At 55.1% G+C, this 19,171-nt stretch overlaps 1 protein-coding gene and 1 long non-coding RNA gene across 2 annotated transcripts in view; one reads left to right on the top strand and one right to left on the bottom strand.

Annotated features, from left to right (window-relative positions):
- Positions 1 to 388: 388 nt before the first annotated feature.
- LOC125134420 (uncharacterized) lies at positions 389 to 1,374 on the bottom strand. The gene is made up of 2 exons (XR_007136629.1): positions 1,089 to 1,374; positions 389 to 574 (listed from the first exon to the last, which is right to left on the bottom strand). It is a non-coding gene; the product is annotated as an uncharacterized LOC125134420 (long non-coding RNA).
- Positions 1,375 to 1,915: 541 nt separating this feature from the next.
- Positions 1,916 to 19,171, top strand: part of LOC125134336 (bone morphogenetic protein 8A) — a 29,235-nt gene continuing 11,979 nt past the window's right edge. The window contains exons 1-3 of the mRNA XM_047793482.1: positions 1,916 to 2,249; positions 15,688 to 15,877; positions 16,275 to 16,423. Of these exons, the coding sequence (XP_047649438.1) occupies positions 1,916 to 2,249; positions 15,688 to 15,877; positions 16,275 to 16,423 (673 nt within the window). The remainder of the gene's footprint in view (positions 2,250 to 15,687; positions 15,878 to 16,274; positions 16,424 to 19,171) is intronic.

The raw sequence follows: 19,171 nt of genomic DNA, 5'->3' as shown, positions 1-19,171 counted from the left end.
TGTGTGCCTCAGTCTCCTCATCTGTTAAAAAGGTGTTTAGGAGTTCCTGTCATGGCTCAGTGGTTAACACATCCGACTAGGAACCATAGGGTTGTGGGTTCGATCCCTGGCCTCGATCAGTGGGTTAAGGATCCGGTGTTGCTGTGAGCTGTGGTGTAGGTCGCAGACTTGGCTGGGATCCTGCATTGCTGTGGCTGTGGTGTAGGCCGTGGGCTACAGTTCTGATTCGACTCCTAGCCTGGGACCTCCATATGCCACCGGTGAGGCCCTAGAAAAAACAAAACAAACAAAAACAAAAATAAAAACAAAACGAAAAACTCAGGTGTTTCAATATCTACCCCATGACAATGTAGCCACATGAAAGAACTGATACACAACACACAGAAAATGGCTGGTCGATGGTAAGTACTAATTGTCACCTGCCATTGTTATGTTCCCTCCATTCTCAGAGCCTTGACACACGTTGTTTCCTCTGGCTAGAATACTCTCTTCCCACTGGTCTTTTCTTCATCCCAACCGATTTCTTCCAGTCTTCAGAGCTCAGTTTAAGTGTCACTTCCTCCCAGCGCAGCACCTTAACCATAAATGAATAAATGTGGTGAGAAAACCCTGGGGAATAGCAGGCTATGCAGAGGAGGGCGAGTCAATCGAGGAGTTTCCGTGAGAAGCTGAGGGGCCGTGACAGTTAAGCGCAAAACTCCGGAAGGGCACCGGAGCTGCTTGGTGAACCCGAGGCTGGAGGCGGGAGGCTGGTGCGCCCTTCTCACGCAGGGCTCTACTGGCATCCGAGTCCGAAGGGCGCACAGCGAGGGTTGCGGTAACCGTACAGCCACCGAAGCAGCTGGGACGGTCCGCCAGTGGCGCAGGCCGGGAGCGCACGGAGCCAGGCGGGTGGGCACGCCGGGAGCAGGGACCGAGTGGGTGTCAGACATCGGAGGAGCCCCTAACGGCTCACTCAAAGGGACCGCGGGGAAGGCGCCGGGAGGCCGGCGAGGAGCTTCGGTAGCGGGGTACATGGGCCTGGCTCCTGCTGGTAGAGGGATGAGCCCTACTCTCCGGTCCTGGATGGCATCCTCGGGGCCACTTACCTCTACACCGGGTACTGGGGTGGACACTCTGAGCACCAGTTGGGCTACCGGGTCACTCTGTGGGCGGAACCGAGAGTTGGGATCCCGCCAGGGCAGAGCCTCAGGGATTAGCCCAGCAGGACGGCGCGATCTGATTTCCCCAGACCGCGCGGCTACCCTCCCCAGGCAGGGTCCCCGCGTCTTCCCTACAACGCAATCAGCGGGGAGAAGGGGAGCCCAAGACGATCTCGAAGCCCCGGAATGCCGGGCTATGGACTCTTCAATGGTCGCTCCCGCCACTCACAGCGGTTCGAAACTGGGGGGGGGGGGGCACCACCGCCTGCCACCCAGCCCCCTTCTGGGCGCTTCGGTTCCATGGCCTTGGCCCCGCCCCTGTGCCCCTATTGGTCAAGTCCAAAGGGGGCGGAACCCGACGGGTGCAACTCCGACAAAGAGAGGCAACCTCTGGTCCAGACAAGAGCCAAAGACTGAGGGTCCGCGTCTCTCTGACCCCGACGGGAGCTCACCCTCCGCCCCTGCGCTGAACGGCCTCCACAGCAGGCGGATTAACAGGCCTGGCGAAACAGACAGATTAGCCTAACAGTCCCTGGTCCCTGGAGGAGCCTCTGTCCGAGGCTGTGCCACCACATTCGACGGCCCGGAGCCGCGACCGTCGCTGAGCTGGGCGCCGTGCACCGGGAGCTCTAAGGACTGCGCTGCGACCGCCGGCCACGCCCGCCGCGGCCCTCCCTCCCCGGGCCCCGCCCGCCGCTAGCCGTCGGGGCGGCCACGGCCCCAGGAGTGACCGGGAACAGATGCGCCCGTGGTGAGGTTACCCCGGTCCCGCCATGGCCGCGCGCCCCGGGCCTCTCTGGCTGCTGGGCCTGGTGCTGTGCACGCTGAGCGGCTGCGGTCCCGGCCCGCGACCCCCGCCCGGCTGCCCGCAGAGTCGCCTGGGCCCACGTGAGCGTCGCGACCTGCAGCGCGAGATCCTGGCGGTGCTCGGGCTGCCCGGGCGGCCCCGGCCCCGCGCGCCGCCTGCCGGCGCCGGACTGCCCGCGTCCGCGCCGCTCTTCATGCTGGACCTGTACCGCGCCATGGCCGGCGACGACGACGAGGACGGCGGGGCCCCCGAGCGGCGCCTGGGCCGGGCAGACCTGGTCATGAGCTTCGTCAACATGGGTGAGAGCGGGCACGCGGAGGGCGGCGGCGACCCCGCGAGAAGGCGCGTGGGGGACGGCGGGTTGAACGCAGGCTGCAGGGGCGTGTGCACCACCTCGGGCAGGGCTGCCAGGAGCCGGGAGCGGGGGGAGGGTGGGGGAGGTTGAGAGTCATCTTGTGGTGGACAAGGACCCAAGGGAGGGGGAAGCGCCCAGGGGTGTGCGGGTCGCAGAGCTGTGGGACAGAGGAGGATGAGTCCCAGGGCCGTGTACCCTCACCCGCTCCCAACACACCCAAGGCTAAGAACCATGTACTGTGGGAGCGACCTGGGCAGTGCCAGGAAGTCAGTCCGGTCGTGGGGAGACAGATGGGTAAACAGAAGCTGTGATGCTGTCACGGTGATAAGGTCGGTACTGAAGGGAGGGACAAAGTTCAGCGTGGAAAACCCTGGTCACAGCATCAAAGTGACCAGAGCCGAGATGAGGACCAGGATGTTCTGAGTCCCCAGCAGCCTCTTCCCTGGGCCAGAGCCCCAGAGCCTGGGGGTGGGCATGTTGACATGGGGGGCTTCGGGGGCTGTGGGGAAGGCTAGACTCTGAGCTTGGCGGGGCAGGGACTGTGTCTTGTCACCCTGGGCTCACACCTGGGGCTTGGTTTGTCAGGAATGAGTGTCCAGGCCCCTTGAATGACACGATGGGCAGCTTGGACCCACTTTGCTCTCCCAGCAAAGCCCAGCTTTCCCTCTGCAGAAATTATACTCTAAATCCTGGAGCCATGTACCCTTAACGTCCTCAAGTAGAACCTTTTCCAGCCCTAAACTCTTGCATCTACATTCAGGAACATGTGTACTTCATCCACTTGGCCTCCTGTCTGCAGCCAGCAAGGTGCAGGAGTCTGGGCCGAGACAGACACCAGGATAGACCTGGGGACCCAAGGACTGCATCTCAGCCCCGGGTGGGGACACCTGTTGGGCCCAGAACAGGGAGAGGACCCTTGCCAAGGCCACCAGACTCTCTTCACCTACAGCATCGCCCTTAACCCTCCCATCAGCCCTGTTAGACCCGATATTCACACCATGTCCTGGACGAGGACAGTGAGACCGACAGAGGCAATGTCACAGCCAGGAGAGCGTGGCCTCTATGTGGCCAGGCCAGGACAGGCCCAGGTTGTTTGGTCCTGCATCCAGTTCCCGAGGAGGTGACATTTCTGCATCAGGAGGGCAGGCTTTCAGGATAGAGCTTTCGGAGGGGTTTAGGCAGAGGAACCCGGGGGCCTTCAGCCATTTGCTTCCTACAGTAGGGCAAGGAGAGGGGAACATCAAGGAGGCCTGTCCCCCCGACTCAGAGCTGGTGGGGGCTCAGGTGGGGGACTGAGCAGCAGGGAGCAGCCGTTAATCTCTGCTGAGAGCCCAGTGCCAGGCATAGGACTCAGGCTGGTGGGCTCTGGATGCCACCTTCCTGGTTAGAGGGCAGGGGACAGAGGTGACCCTGTGTGGAAGTGAGGCAGAGCTCTGTGCTGGGGACAAGCTGACCTGGGGTTCAGGACCAAGAAGAGCTGTGGATGCAGTCCTCCTGAGAATGCCCCCAGAGGAGCTGTCCACCAGAGTGAGTCACTGCCTAGCCCATGTCCCCCTTCCCCCAGCATCCCTGGGGCAGGGGGTGCACAGCCCTGGTGGGAGCTGCTGCTGTGGATGGAGCAGCATCCTGAGCTGAGATGGACCTTGTTCCCTTCCTGCCTCTGCTGTGTGATCTTAGGCAAGTCCCTTACCCTCTCTGAGCCTTGAGTCTCTCCTTGTAAAAGGAGTATGCTAGTGACCTATCCTCAGAGTGCTGTGACTGGTTGATAGAGGGGGAGGGGCAGAAAGTCAGCCCCCTTTTTAGAGTGAACCTGGCCCTCGGCCCGACCTCAGTCCCTCTCAGCAGCTGTCCGTCCTTGGTGTGGATGTGATGGAAGTGTCCCCATGTGCCTTACAGACATGTGAAACCCAGAAACAGGTTTAAAAAGCCAACCAGAGGTGTTTCTATTTTTAGAATAGAAACTAGCATTTGAAGTTACATAGCCTTAGAAATCCTTGTTTCATCGATGCAGAAACATGTGGAGCTCTTACCAGCCTCATTTCATGGGCTCAGAGAGGTTAAATAACAGCCTAGGGACACACAGCACAACCATGGCATCATCCAGGCTGTGGATTCCAAATCCCAGTTTCCTCCCACACCATCTCTGTGTGTTCCTTGAAGATCTAAGGCCTCTGAGCTGTGGATGAACAAACAGATCTTTGTTCTGTGGAAGCCTGGTCTGTGAGTGGGCCCAGCCGGCTGTCAGAAGGTCCTTCTTTATCCTGATATACTAATTGCACTGGTAAAACTCCTTCAGCTGGACTAGTTTTACCTGGCAATTACCTAGGCTGATGTGGGGGATTAGACACCTCCCAGGGGTGCTTCCTTCTTTGGAGGCCCAGCCCCAAGCCCCCAAACCTCTGTGGAGTCTAATAGCAGAGTTGCTGTGGCGTCAGCGCCCACGCCAAGGCTCCCACACCCATGGCCTCCAGCTCCACCTCTGCCGTCAGCCTCATTGGCTCCTGAGAAGCCAAGCCTGGTGCTTGCTGGGCCCCTGACCATCAGGGGCACCTGTAGGACCCCGAGGCATGGGTTCTGGTGTCAGGCCTCCCATCTGGGGTCAGGCCTGTGTCTGAACAGATGCTATAGGAGCCATGTCATGACTGACAGGGCCCGTGTTGGGGGCCAGGGCTGTGGTCAGAGCCACGTCCCCCCCGCTGGCCTGCCCCACAGTCTCCGCCTGTGTGGACAGGGTGGGGATGAGCTGAGGCTGTTGGATTCGGGAGGGGCAGGGCCCTGAGCCCACGTCCTGCTCATCCCCTGACCTTGAAGGGGTGACCCTTCGCCTCCATGAACCCAGGGTCACCTCTTTGGTTCTTTACTAGGGAATTCCTTCATTTTTTCTTGAATTCACTCAACATAGTCGTGTGGTACCTGCTCTGAACCAGGCTCAGTTCCAGTTACTGGAATGTAACGGGGATGAAACAAAGTCTCTGCCCTTGTGGAGGTGACCCTCTAGTGGGAGACAAATAACAGTATGTCAACTACAAGGTGACTGTCACCAGGTCTAGGCAGTGACACCCCTGTCTGGAAACCAGGAGGGGAGGGACAATGGGAGGCAGGCAGGATGGGGCCGGGGGTTCTAACCTGGAACTCAGAGTTTGCATCTTGATTCTGCCCCCTCTTCTCTGTGTGATCTGGGCTCTCTGGTCCACCTCGCGGAACCTCTGTCTCCCTGTAAAATTGAGATGCTCATGGTACCCACCCCAGGGGCTGTTCAGGGATTGGGTGAGGTGACACCCAGAGATGACCACATGCCCAGGACGTCCCCGCCTGTCCTTTCATTTCCTCTCACATTTACTGTCACATCCCTGTTTAAATAGATGACATGAGGCTCAGAGAAGTTGGGTGATTTTCCCAAGGCTGCACAGCTGGTCGCCTCTCCCCTCAGCTCAGTTTTCATCATTTGCAATATGTGCTGCGGAATTGGACTGTTTTAAATATGAACATGCATTGTAAACTAGGAACGCTATTTTAAAAATATCTTTGGGCGAGTTCCCTTCATGGGTCAGAGGTTAATGAATCTGACTAAGATCCATGAGGATGCAGGTTCGATCCCTGGCCTCATTCATTGGGCTAAGGATCCAGCGTCACCTTGAGCTGTGGTGCAGGTCACAGATGTGGCTCGGATCCCACGTTTCTGTGGCTGTGGCTGGCAGCTGTAGCTCTGATTGGACCCCTAGCCTGGGAATTTCCATATGCCTCTAGGGTGGCCCTAAAAAGCCAAAAAAAAAAAAATCTTTGAGGATTTATAGAACTGATGCATGCTCATTGTAGATAACTCATATCATATAGATTCATTATGGAATCTCATTATGGAAAATTGGGATCACATGTTTAGAAACATGTACTATGAAAGTCCCTAACAATCCTCTATCTCAGACAGAACCAGTGTTTTATTTCTTCCATGAAGCTCCCATCACTTCTAGGGCCAAGCAGCTCTAGTATTTTATCAATAGAGATACTAACATTTGTATTACTATTTTTTACAAAATGGGTCCAAAATGCCCACTATTTTGCCATTTTGTCTTTCACTTAACAACAAATCCTGGAGTTCCTGCTGTGGCACAGCAGGTTAAGGATCCGGCATCGCTGTAGCTGTGGCTTGGATTTAGTCCCTAGCCCAGGAACGTCCATATGCCATGGGTGCGGCCAAAAAAAAAAAAAAAAAATCTGGAGTTTCCATTGTGGCACGGTGGGTTAAGAACCTTACTAATATCCATGAGGATGTGGGTTTGATCCCTGGCCTCGCTCAGTGGGGTGAGGATCCTGCATTGGCACGGCTGTGGTATAGGCCGGCAGCTGCATCTCCAATTCGAACCCTAGCCTGGGAACTTCCGTATGCTGCAGGTGTGGCCCTAAAAAGAAAAAAAAAAAATCTTTATCCATCATAAAAGCTGACTGTTAGAGTGACCATATGCCCCAAAGTATTTCTCTTTGTTTCTGTCTACCTGTTATTTATTTATTTTTATTTCTGCTTGGTTGAGGTATCTTCACATATAAAACTGGAAGATATTTAACATGTGCATCAGGATGATTTAATGTACATATAACACCCCCCATCCAGTTATTTAACAGTCATCACTTCACATGCTTATCTTTTCGTGTGTGTGTGTGTAAGAACATTTAATTTCTGCTTTCTTAGCAAATCTCAGTCGTATAGCACAGTGTCATCACCTGCGTCACCATGTTTTACTTTAGTTCCTCAGACTTTATTCAACTTAAAGCCAAAAGTTCTTCCCCATTTATCAACCTCTTTCTATCTCCTCTATTCCCAGCTCCTGGTAACTTTTCTCCCTCCTTTCCTTCCTTCCTTCTTTCCTCCCTTCCTTCTATTTTGGCAAAATAATGCATGTATTACCTACAATTGGCAGATATGTTCCTGATTCATTCTCTCCAGGTTTCAAAAGAATTTCAAAGTAACAAAACATTACATATCATACAAATCAAGGAAGCGTTGGGCTCAGGGGACCATTTCATTTTTCAGTGTGGGCAGAACTATGTGTCTCCCACATTTTTTTGAGCTAGTTGATGTTCAGCTGTGAGTCCTGATCCCAGATCTAGAATCTCAAGAGGTTAAGTGCACCACCCAATGGGGGCTGGAATTTTCTCAGCCACAGGGGTGAAACTCTAGTTTAGACATGAGGCCAAGGGCTTTCAGGGAGGGACCAATAATGCCTCTGAACCTGAAACAAGAGAAGACAAGGGCAGAGGGCCTGGCCTTAGGGGATGGGGCTCCCCTCCCATTCTAGTATTTTGTGTTCATCTGTGGAGCTCCACTCAGTAGAACAAAGGCTGTCTTATAAAAGCAGCAGGAATTGTCTTCTAGTAGCTTCCAGAACCTGAAGACAGAACCCATGGAGTTCCTGTCGTGGCGCAATGATTAATGAATCTGACTAGGAACCATGAGGTTGCGGGTTCGATCCCTGGCCTTGCAGTGGGTTAAGGATCTGGCGTTGCTGTGAGCCGTGGTGTAGGTCGCAGACTTAGCTCGGATCCGGAGTTGCTGTGGCTCTGGGTGTAGGCTGGCAGCTAGGTCCGATTAGACCCCTAGCCTGGGAACCTCCATATGCTGTGGGAGTGGCTCAAGAAATGGCAAAAAGACCAAAAAAAAAAAAAAAAAAAAAGACAGAACCCAGTAGAACCCTCCACTGGACCCAGGAGACCCCAGGATGCCAGGGAGCTATAAGCCTTTGATGCATGAGGTGACCTAGACAGTGATCAGTCAGGTTGTTTTGCGTGCAAGGACGGGCCTCCACTAAAACAGACAGAACCACATGATCACACTGGAGTACTCCTCGGGCCAGAATGCCAATTCCCAGACCCAGTGTTTGGGAGACACAAAGCAGATGCCTTTCTTGAGGTTGGAGAACACACGGCTGATCTCACAGGAGACACTGTTTGTACACTGCTGGATGGGAAAAGGCAAAGGAGAGAAATGATGCAAGATGAACTTGTTGGCATCTGGAAGTCAGACAATTAGCTGATATATACAGTTGGTGCCTGTCAGTCCATCCACCTGTTAGAGGCACAAATCTCGAACTTGCCACTATCCAGGCCATTCACCCACTCAGAGACAAGCATGGGAGTTCCCAGTGTGGCTCCATGGGTTAAGAACCTGACTAGCATCCATGAGGATGTGGGTTTGATCCCTGGCTTCGCTCAGTGGGTTAAAGGTTCCAGCATGTCTGCAAGCTGCAGCGTAAGTCGCTGATGCAACGCAGATCTGGCAATGCTATGCCAGTGGCTACGGCTCTGATTTGATCCCTAGCCTGGGAGCCTCCATATGCCATGGATGTGGCCCTAAAAAGACAAAAGACAAAAAAAAAGAGAGAGAGAGAGACAAGCATGAAGGTTCAGTATGGCAGAAGACAGACCAAGTCCCTCTCTCCTTAGTGGGCGATGAATAGGGCCAGAAGAGGAGGACAGAGAAGCCTTGGGAGGGGGTGGTGTTGCCCAGGACCTTGAAAGGAGGGGAGAGCTTAGTCAGAAGAAGGTGAGAGGAGAAGACATCCAGGCACAGGGAGGCATGGGAGGTGAAAAAGCTCTGTCTGTTCTTAGAACTCCAGTTCCTCACGGGAAAATTCCACTCATGGCTTCCCTGGCTCTGGTTCCCTGCCGAATGGCCCTGCAGGCCAGCCTGGCCCTCGACATGCAGCAGTCTAGTCTAGCGGGACTGGGGTGGGGGGGCAAAGAATCTAGACATGGGAGGCAGACGCATCTAGACTCTAATCCCACTTGGGGGCTGCAGATCGGCAAGCTTCCCTGATTGTTCATTCTCAGCTATAAAGCGGGGTGAAGAACGCCTCTCTCGCAGGGTGGCTGCAATATGCCCTTCAATGATCCCTGCCTCCTGGTTGTCACACCCCTGTGTCCTCTCCTCCCACACTGGGCCAGTCCTGGTCCCTGTGACAATAGTGATGCTGTAAGGTCCAAGATTAGGATGTAAAAGGCTGCAGCTTCCACCTTGGGCTCTGCCCCTCTCCCCTGAGATGATCTATTCAGAGGGAAGGTCATATCATGAGAGGCCCACTCGGAGAGCCTGCTGCCCTCAGTCACAGGCGTGAACTCCAAAGTGGATCTGTTGGTCCCCGTCAAGTCTCCAGAGACCACAGTCCCACCCAACAGCTTGACTGTCACCTCATGAGAGACCCTGAGGCAGAGCCACCCGGCTAAATGCCTGGATTCCTGACCCACAGAAACCACATGAAATAATAAGTGCTGTGTGTTTTCAGCTGCTGCATTTGCATCATTTGTTACACAGCTATTGCTAACTAACACAGGGGAGCATTAACAAAATGGTGTGTGTAATGTGCCCAGGATGGTGCCTGACACACAGCTCAGTGCTTAAAAAGTGGGAGCTGGTGTATGATTTCCCACCTCTGTGCCTTTACCTGGGATGCTGTCCTCCTTTTCTGTTTGCCAAGCTTCCTCCACCACTCTCAACTCTGTTTTCTAGAAAAGTGTCCTCTGACCCCTCCTCCCTAACCCATCGCTGCAGTTAGAGCCCTCATCCTTCATCTCATGGCTGTCTCTTAGGATTTGAGTCCCTTTCTGCCTGTCTGATTTGGAGACACATCTAGCCATGCTTTCTCCTACTCCCACACCCAGGAAAACACGAGCAGCCTGAGAGCCCCAACCAGATCTGACTCTTATAGCACCATCCCCCTATCTCCCCCACCCCCATGTGGCAGGTGCTCAGGGCAGGCTGGCAAAGCTGAAGGAGAGGAAGGCCGTGGGAGGCAGGGAGCCCAAGAGCCGGGTGAAAGAGCTGGGCCCGGTCAGGTGGCACAGAAGCAGAGCCAGCCTCATTGTCTTTGCAACTTCCCCCTGGGCCCTCCTCTGGGACCCGAGTCCTCGCAGGGTCCTGCCTAGAGGACAGTGACCTCAGCGGACCACCTCTCAGGCACCTGTGGATGGAAGAAGCTTGTGGGCAGGTGACCCCCCCCCCCATCCCAGTATCACCACCCAGAGGAAGGCCAGGGCTGCTCATTCTACATGGGCTGCAAGCCTTCAAGTCCACTCGAAGGGCCCTGGACCTGACTTGTGACCCCGGCCAGCCTCTGCCCCTTTGGGCCTCAGTTTCCCCATCCAGGCAGGGTTGCCGCAAAGCCCTGTCCGCTCCCACCAAAGTATGTGTGCCCTCCCTGCCCGCTGACAGGGCTCCTCCAGGGGTGGGGCACAGGGCAGGAGGGACACCCGCCACCTCCTCACCGGAAGCCATCCCCCACAGGAGAGAGGGGATGTGTCACGGTGACCACGTCTTTCTGGAAAACCCCACAGTTCCGTTCTTTCTCCATTTGAACTGGAGGAACCGCATCCTTCTTGCTCACATCTTCTTGGATCTATTTTTGACCTTGGCGGGCTTGATGTGGTGCAGCGTGCGGGTGTCCCCTTTTAATTTGGGCTCTGAAGCCGTCTGAGGCCTGGACGGGTAATTATGAGTGCAGAGCCATTTATGGAAACAGCTCTTGAAAAAGTCAGTAATGAGAACTGACTAAAAATACCCCAGAAATGAAGCCAGGGGCCTGCTCTTGGCAGCGCTGAGATTTCTGGGTGGGAGGAGGCAGAACCGGTAGATGATGGATTCTGCAGGTCCCCTGGGGACCTGGGTGGCCAAAGAGACCCAGGTCTTGTCTTAGGTCACAAGGACCCTTGGCCTTGTTACTGGTGGGACCAGCCAGTTGGGCCCAGCCCATCGGCTTCCAGGACCCCAGGGGAGCCTGTGCTTCACCTCAGGGCTGGGCCATGAACACAGGTGAGTCCCGCAGCAAAGTGGGAACACGGGTGGCTTTGGATGACGGCCCGCAGGGACGTGGAAGCCACTCCCAGACCAGCAGGACGCCCCAGTCCAGGGGCTGCGGGGCTGGATGCTGAGCTGCTGTCCTGGGGACCAGGGACCCATGGAAAGAGGGGCCCTGGGATATGAGGGGCTGGATGGTCACCGTCCAGAAGGCAGATGAACCAGGTTGAGGGAGCCCCTGGGATGGGGAGGGGAGAGACCACACGCTGATCTGCGTGGGATCAGAGGAGGGGGGCAAGGGGACTTTTACAGCTGGACCAAGAAGAAAGTAGTCTTTCTACTTGGTAGGATGGGGCACCTGGAGAGAGCAGCTTCTGGGGAGGGCTATAGCTGTGGCGTAGGCCGGTGGCTACAGCTCCTATTCTAGCCCTAGCTTGGGAACCTCCATATGTCGTGGGTGCAACCCTAAAAAGATAAAAAAAAAAAAAAAGAAGGATAGAAACAGAGCAGATTTAGGTTGTCCAGTGACTCTAAAGTTCCCCCCCTCCCCTGCATCTATGGAAGTTCCAGGGCTAGGGATTAAACCTGTGCCACAGCAGTGACAACACTGGGCCCTTAACCCGTTGAGCCACTGGGGAGCTCCATCTAAATTTTGTCCCTTGCACAAGAATAGCTAAAGCCTATGTAGGTGTTGGACAGGTGGCCACGGGGTGTGGGATCTGGGGATCCAGCCAGTGAGTCGGGGGTGGGGGGTCTCAGACGTGAAAAGGCAGAACATGGAAGGTTGTTGTGGTGATGGAGGCTGACTCCTGCCCACAGTGGGACCTTTCCTCAACCGTGGAGTCCAGAGGTGGTTTATCAGGGGCTGGAGGAGAAGGCCAGGGACCCAAGTAACACTCATTGGTGAATCAGGACCGTTTTTTTTTATTGTTGTTCTAAGGCAATCCAGAAAGTAAATTCATTTGTTACTGCTTCCCCAGACAGAAAAGTGGCTCAGTGATTGAAAATTTTTGACAGCTTTTATGATTTTGTGGAAAATAAATGTATCAAGGTGCCTCAGGAGCCAGAAGTGGCTTCATCTACTCCCTGTGTCCAATGAATAGCTTTGTGAATGTGCTTTCATATCTTCGCTGGTGTGTCTTTGGGATTTGGTGTCAAAGGGTAAATTCATATATAATTTTGCCAGCGTATTGCAAAAGGAAGTTGCCAAATTCCGCTCCACGTTATTCCTACTAACACCGTGTGAGAATGTGCACATTTTGGAGTTCCTTTTGTGGCTCAGCAGGTTAAGAACTCCATCCACATGGTGTCCATGAGGATTCGGGTTTGATCCCTGGCTTATCTCAGTGGGTTAAGGGTCCAGCATTGCCAAGAGCTGCAGCATAGGTCGCAGATGCAGCTTGGATCCGGTGTTGCCCTGGCTGTGGTGTAGACTGCAGCTGCAGCATTGATTTGATCTGTAGCCTGGGAACTTCCATATGCTGCAGGTGGGGCCCTAAAAAGAAAAAAAAAAGAAAGAAAGAAAAAAAAAGAATATGCACATCTGCGCTTATGTATTTCCTTATCACAGGCTGGGCCAAGCACCCAAGGACAAGCCCCCCTGCCCCTTCCAATCCTTGTGAATCCATACGCTCTATATTTCCCTTACAGTGGAAATGACATCCCCTATTTTACTTGTTTCGTTTGTTTCTATTCTGTCTCCCCCTTAGACTGTGAACACACTCTCTTGTTCTGCCTTGTTCACTGCTGTGTTCCCACTGGTCAGGGCAGAGTCTGATGGACACTAAGAACTTGATAAATTTGTTAATACATTGAACTTGATAAATGACTGAGTAGATAAATGAGCAAGTGATTACATTTATTTAGAGGACGATTACTCAATCTCTTCCCCTCCACCTCATGGCCTTGGGATAGCTGACACGGTCCCCCGAGGATCTCACGTCTTGGCACGTCAGTCAGGTTCATCCCAAACTCCCGTTGAACCTCTGTCCTTCCCAGTCCATTGCCTGACTGTTTACAAAGTCTTTCCATGGCCCCATGAGGAAGGCTGGGCTGTCACTCATTCCTGTTCACACGGGGGACCAGGCCCAGAGGGGGCACCTATACCTCATGGGCTCAGGTCTGCCGTGAGGGCTGTCATCACTGTCCAGAGCCCTCTGGGCTGCCCTAAGCCACTCTCTGGCCAAAGCAGGCTGAGTCTGCACCATCAACAAGGGGGAAATAGAGGTGCCGGAAAATACTTTCTCAGAACATCGGCTTTTGGAAAATCTCTCTTTTCAATCAAAGCCATAGCCACTGAAAATAAATCTGCAGGTGGCCTCTCCCTCCCCTCCCCCACTGACTGTCAGATAAAGGAGTGACTCTCTTTACCCAGTTCCACACTCCAGGACATTTCACTAATTTTTCATGGAAATCTTGTTCCTAAAAATGTCCCACCTCTAGTGCTTGCCTAGAACAGCTGGACGGGAGGTTTCCTGTGCTGGAACTACTGGGGGGTGGGGGTGGGTATTGATTTTACAAACCCGCAGGACAGACGCTTGGACTGGGGTCAGTCCAGGTGAACCAGATTCTCCTGACCCAGCACGGCGGACCCCCAGCTCAGCCAGGGAGCGAGGCCGCAGCGCTTGGTGCCCGCAGGAGCTGCTGGTTCGCAGCTGGTCCCTCAGTCCTGCATCCACCATGAGTCAGTATCGGGCCTTAAGACAGAGGTTCCCAGAGATCCAGCCGTCAGCCCCTGCTGTGCCTTGGGGGCAGATACACTTAAGGGCGCTTTGCGAGGGGTCAGGCATGGGGCACGACCCAGTGACCCCTCTTCCCTGTCTGTGCCACACCCTGTGACAGCCAACAGCCTGGACCTGTTTCATCCTGGGATCAGGGATGTTTTCTTGGCCATGTCACAGAGGTGCTCTGTGCTGCTACCAAATGCACGGAAATTGTCCCCAAGGCTGCGTGTGCGAGTGTGTCTCCAGGGAGGCGGGGACTCGTGGCGAACATCACTGGGCAGAGGCCCAGAACCCTGCCCGCCACACCCTGCCTGTGTCACGCAGCCTCTGAAACAGCCTGGCTCATGGGTGGGCATTTGCTGCGGGTCTATTGTTCCTGTCACATGGCCTTCTGTTTCCTCTCCTGCCCAAATGTGCATCCACGGGCCCCGCCCAGCACAGCTGTTTGCCCATCCATCACTGGGCCAGGTCCCCGCCACCAGGACAGGAAGTGCTCCCACATCCGCCTCTGCCACCAGCCTGGGGACTTGTGGTTCCTGAGCCCAGTAGCCAGAGAGAGACGTTTTAAAAAGACTCATAGACATGTAATTAAAATCTCAGTGTTGGTTTAGGGGGAGGCACTGGGCGGCTCCCGCCCCTGCCTTACAGAAACACAGATTTTTTAGTGTTTGAAAGTGACAGGAGGCTCAAGTGAGATGTCCTAAATACACTGTCCTGGGCACTTCCGGGCAGCTGGGCAAATGTGGGGTTTATTCCACGCCTGCGGTCTCTTGCCCAGACCGTTAGACCAGCCCCACCTCGAGTCCCTGCCATCCTGGGCTTTACCCTCGCCTCCACACATAGCTTCCACTCCACCCTCAAACCATGCTCCCTGCTGCCCAGAACCCTGGCCCCCCCACTGGCCAGAGCACAGCCCCCGCCCCAAGGCCAGAATTCCAGCCCTTCCCCAGTCAGGCCAGACTCACAGCCCCAGCTGTACACAGCTGGATGGTGGGTGGGCAGCCTCGGCACCCACACCTGAGCGTACAGGTGCCCCTTTGCCTAGAACACCTTTCCTTCCACCTTCTCCACCTGCCAGGGTTCTGTCCTGTCCTTCAGGGCAGTTCAGGTGTCACCTCCTCCGGGAAGCCTGCTCACAGCCCGTCACTCCGAGGGACCCTCCAACATCCCCAGCACTTGACCCAGCATCTCCAGGAGCTGCCATCCTCCTTGCTTCTTCCCTGTCCTTTCCACGTCTCCGTCCAGCCTCCCTTCCTCCTTCGCCTTGTTCCCATAATGGTCCTGCCATCCCTCCGCCCTTCACTGGGCTTTATGGCTGCCGGGTCCCTCCTGGCGCCGTCCTTCCTCAGCTCTGGACCTGGGTTCACGCGGGTCCCTTCCTCTGCAAGGTCTTTCTCCCCTGACATCATGGCAAATCCACTCTCTCCCCTCAAGGCCCGGCTCCAAAGTCAGGTGCAAGCCCATCCTCCCCGCCCCGCCCCGCCATCCACACACCGCGGGCTCTGGGAGAGCCCCTGTCCCGCTCAAGTGCACTCAGCTATGTCCCTGCCACCAGTGTGGCCCTTTTCTGCCTTGGGTCTGATGTCCATCTCCCCAGAGGAGGGACCATTCTCTGCCGCATCTGTGGGTCTCAGAGGCAGCAGGGGGCTGAGCGAGGCAGGCTGGATCTGGGGCTTGGAAACCAGACATGGATGTTGCCCTTGTGACACGGCCTCGGAGCCCTCTCGGCACCCAGGAGGCAGAATAGGGACAAGCCATTCACGAGGAGGGGGCCTCCCCTCCCAGACCGCCCAGGTCCCCGGCTCCCACCTCACACAGCCCATCCAGGAGCCAGAGCCGGAGCCACGTGTGACCACCAGCCCCACTTGGTCTTTCAGTGGAGCGGGACCGTGCCCTGAGCCACCAGGAGCCCCACTGGAAGGAGTTCCGCTTTGACCTGACCCAGATCCCGGCGGGGGAGGCGGTCACAGCCGCGGAGTTCCGGATTTACAAGCTGCCCAGCACCCACCCGCTCAATCAGACCCTCCACGTCAGCATGTTCGAGGTGGTCCCCGAGCAGTCCAACAGGTGCCGCCCCCCCCCACGCCTCTGTCAGAGTGTCGGGCCCAGCCCTGGGGGGACATTTCCCAGGGGACAGGAGGGGAGCAGCCCACCTTCAGAGAAGAAAGATGCTTGGCCCCAGGCCTCGTGTCACCGTGGGGAGAGGCCCAGCATCACCTGGCTTCAAGTCCCCTCCCTGCTGTCCTGCCTGTGGGACGGTGCCCAGGTCACTGTGCTTCTGAGCCTCAGTTTCCCCGTCTGTACACGGGCACAGTAATGCCTTTGTCCACTCAGTGACATAAGGCACGTAAGGCGCCCAGGCAAGAGCCAGGCGGGGTAGATGCCCCCACTAATGGTCCCCAGGCGGGCCCTGGGAAGACAAGGTGGTGCCGGCCCTCGGTTAATTGTTCTTTCGTGTCCACAGGGAGTCTGACTTGTTCTTTTTGGATCTTCAGACGCTCCGATCTGGGGACGAGGGCTGGCTGGTGTTGGACGTGACAGCAGCCAGTGACCGCTGGCTCTTGAACCGTAGCAAGGACCTGGGACTCCGGCTCTATGTGGAAACAGATGATGGTAAGACTCGGGTCAGCGGCGAACCTTCCCCTGGGGGCTGCTCCGAGGAAGCTGCTGGCGACACGTGCAGCTGGACCCCCCATTTGGCCCCGGAGACCTGGCCTTTCTGAGCTGTGTGGCTGGGGCGAGAGTCCTGTCCCCACCGCGGGGGCTCAGTGGACAGGAGGGTGCGGTCCCCGCAGTACGGGACCGCAGGAGGCCCCCTACCAGCCAAGAGGGCCTCCTCTCCTTCCTCAGGACCGGCAGGTGCTAAGAGCGAGGCCATGCTTTCCCTCCCCAAGAAATGGGGTGATTCTTACTCTGTGGAGCCACCTCCTACTGACCAGGAGTCCCCCTTCTGGGCAGGGCCAGGGGACGTGGTCCCACCCTCAGGCTCTGAGCCAGAGGCCAGGGCGTGAAGCCTGGCTCTGCAGCCTTTTAACTCGGCGCCCATACAGGCTACTTACCTTTCCAAGCCTCGGCTTCCTCATTTGTAGAGTGAGGATCCACCCATTCGTTCATTCGGCAGGTGTCTGGGGGACACCCTCCCTCAGCCCCGGCAATGGGGGTAGAAAGGCCCAAGGGGGACCGGGGGCTGGTGTGTCTGAGGCACAGCAAGGGGGCGCCATGGCTGGAGCACAGGGGGCCAGGGAGCGACTGGGAGGAGAGGAGGCTGAGAGAGGTGGGCAAAACATTCAGTGTGAAATAAAATAACTGTTCTTTTATTTAATAGCAGTGGAGGGCAACCTGGTCAGATTCAGCTTTTTATAAAGCATCCCTCTGAGACACTCCCCCTCAAAGGGGTGTAGCAGCTCTCGGCCCTTGAGTGTGGGCTACGCTTAGTGACTGGCTTCCCAGCAGTGTGGACGGAGTGACGGGTAACTTTGCGGTGGGGAGTCTGAGCAGCAGCCCCTCTGCCGGGCACTCGGGCTCCCGGGGGCATCAGGTGGCTCCCGGACACCCTTGATCTGATGGGATGAGAGGAGGACTTCACCTTCATGGTCTTTGTCCCCAGAACCCAGCGCCCCAGTTGCACGATGAGAAAAACACCAGACAAACCCAAGTTGAAGGACAGAATATCTGACCAGTACTTCTCAGAACTGTCAAGGTCATCACAACAGCGAAAGTCTGGAGTTCTCGATGTTTCAACATCGGATTGGAGGCACCTTGAGGGCTCTGGGACACAGGTTCCATCCCAGGCCCAGGATAGCAGATTAAGGATCCAGCGTTGCCAGGTTGAAGCTGAGGTCGCAGCTACGGCTCAGATCTGATCCCTGGCCCAGGAATTCCACATGCCACAGGGTGGCAAAAACAAACAAACAAAAAACAACAGGCAAAGTCTGAGAAATTGTGACAGCCCAGAGGTGCCTAAGGCGTTGTGATGACTAGGTGCCAGGTGGGACCCTGGATGGGATCCTGGAAGAGAAAGACATTGAAGGAAACCAGTGAAATGAGCAAATCGTGGTGTTCAGTAAATAATAAGACACCAATATTATTATAAAATACCAATATTGGTTCACGAATTGTAACGAATGTAGCATGGTCATTTAAGTGTTAACGCTTTCCAGAGGAAACCGAGTCCGGGTACGTCGTCGGAACTCTGGGTATATAGCAATTTTCTACAAACCTCAACTATCGTAAAGTAAAGAGTGTGTTTATCTTTTGTACAAACTAAAGATGCCCTGACCTCAGTGGGGAGAGTAAGCTGTAGGGGACAGGTGTGAAGTCAGAGAGGCCCTGGGAGACTCACAGGGTCCGGGACGGAGCTGAGGGGGCTTGTCCCACGGCAGAAATGGAGGACGTGCAGGAAGGAAACTCGGGGACAAGGACTGAGCCAGTGGGTCTTTTTTTTTTAAATGGTCGCACTCATGCATATGAAAGTTCCCAGGCCAGGGACTGGGAATTCGAGCCACAGCTGGGACCTGCACCACAGCTGTGGGAAAGCAGGATGCTTTAACCCACTCCCTCGGTGGGATCAAACCCACTCCTCTGAAGTGACCCAAGCTGCTGCCGTCAGGTTCCCAACCCACTGCACCACAGCAGGAACTCTTTTTTTTTTTTAACTTTTTTTTAACAGGTTTTGTTTTGGTTTGGTTTTGCCAGGGTTTGGGAAAATAGAGGCGGGGCAGGTTTGAGGTAGGAAGTCAGCTTGGCTTCTGAAATGCGAAGACAGAGTTGCGTGAAGGAAAAAAAATCACTTTTATTGCTTTGCCAGGCAAAGGAGGCCACAGCAGGCTAATGCCTTAAAGACTGTGCCCCCCTTTGGGGAAGAATTGCAGGGGGGTTATAATCTAAAAGGAGAAAAAGAGGGTTTCAGCGAAGAATCAGTACTGGGCCAAACATGCTTCCTTCTTCCTTTGGGGGAATCTTAGTCACCAAGACTGACATCAGAGACCTTGGCGTGATCGTGATGGGGGTCTTCTGGGTTATTGCCTAGAATAACAGTACTTGAGAGAAAGGCATCTTGACAGAGATTAGAACAGACTAGGAAAGTTCCTGAAAAACATCATGTGCTAACAATCTTTAACCCACAGGCAATGGTGTACTCAGGGGGCCTAATCGTTAGCTTACAGCCTACACGTGATTGTGGTTAGGGTGCAATTAAACCAGAGAGAAGCGCAAGGAAGGGCTCCAAGCTGTTCGATTTTATTCATTTCTAAAAGAAGCAGAAGGAATATACCTTTTCTCTCGGGTGTGTGAGAGGCCTATGTCATTATGTGTATCCAGTGAGAAGGAACCAGGACCCTGCCCCGAGGCTGTACTATTATT

The sequence above is a fragment of the Phacochoerus africanus genome, chromosome 8 (genome assembly GCF_016906955.1).
Source record: "Phacochoerus africanus isolate WHEZ1 chromosome 8, ROS_Pafr_v1, whole genome shotgun sequence".
NCBI lineage: Eukaryota > Metazoa > Chordata > Mammalia > Artiodactyla > Suidae > Phacochoerus > Phacochoerus africanus.
The sequence above is the reverse complement of the archived record's forward strand: the minus strand, read 5'-3'. Positions and strand labels throughout refer to the sequence as shown.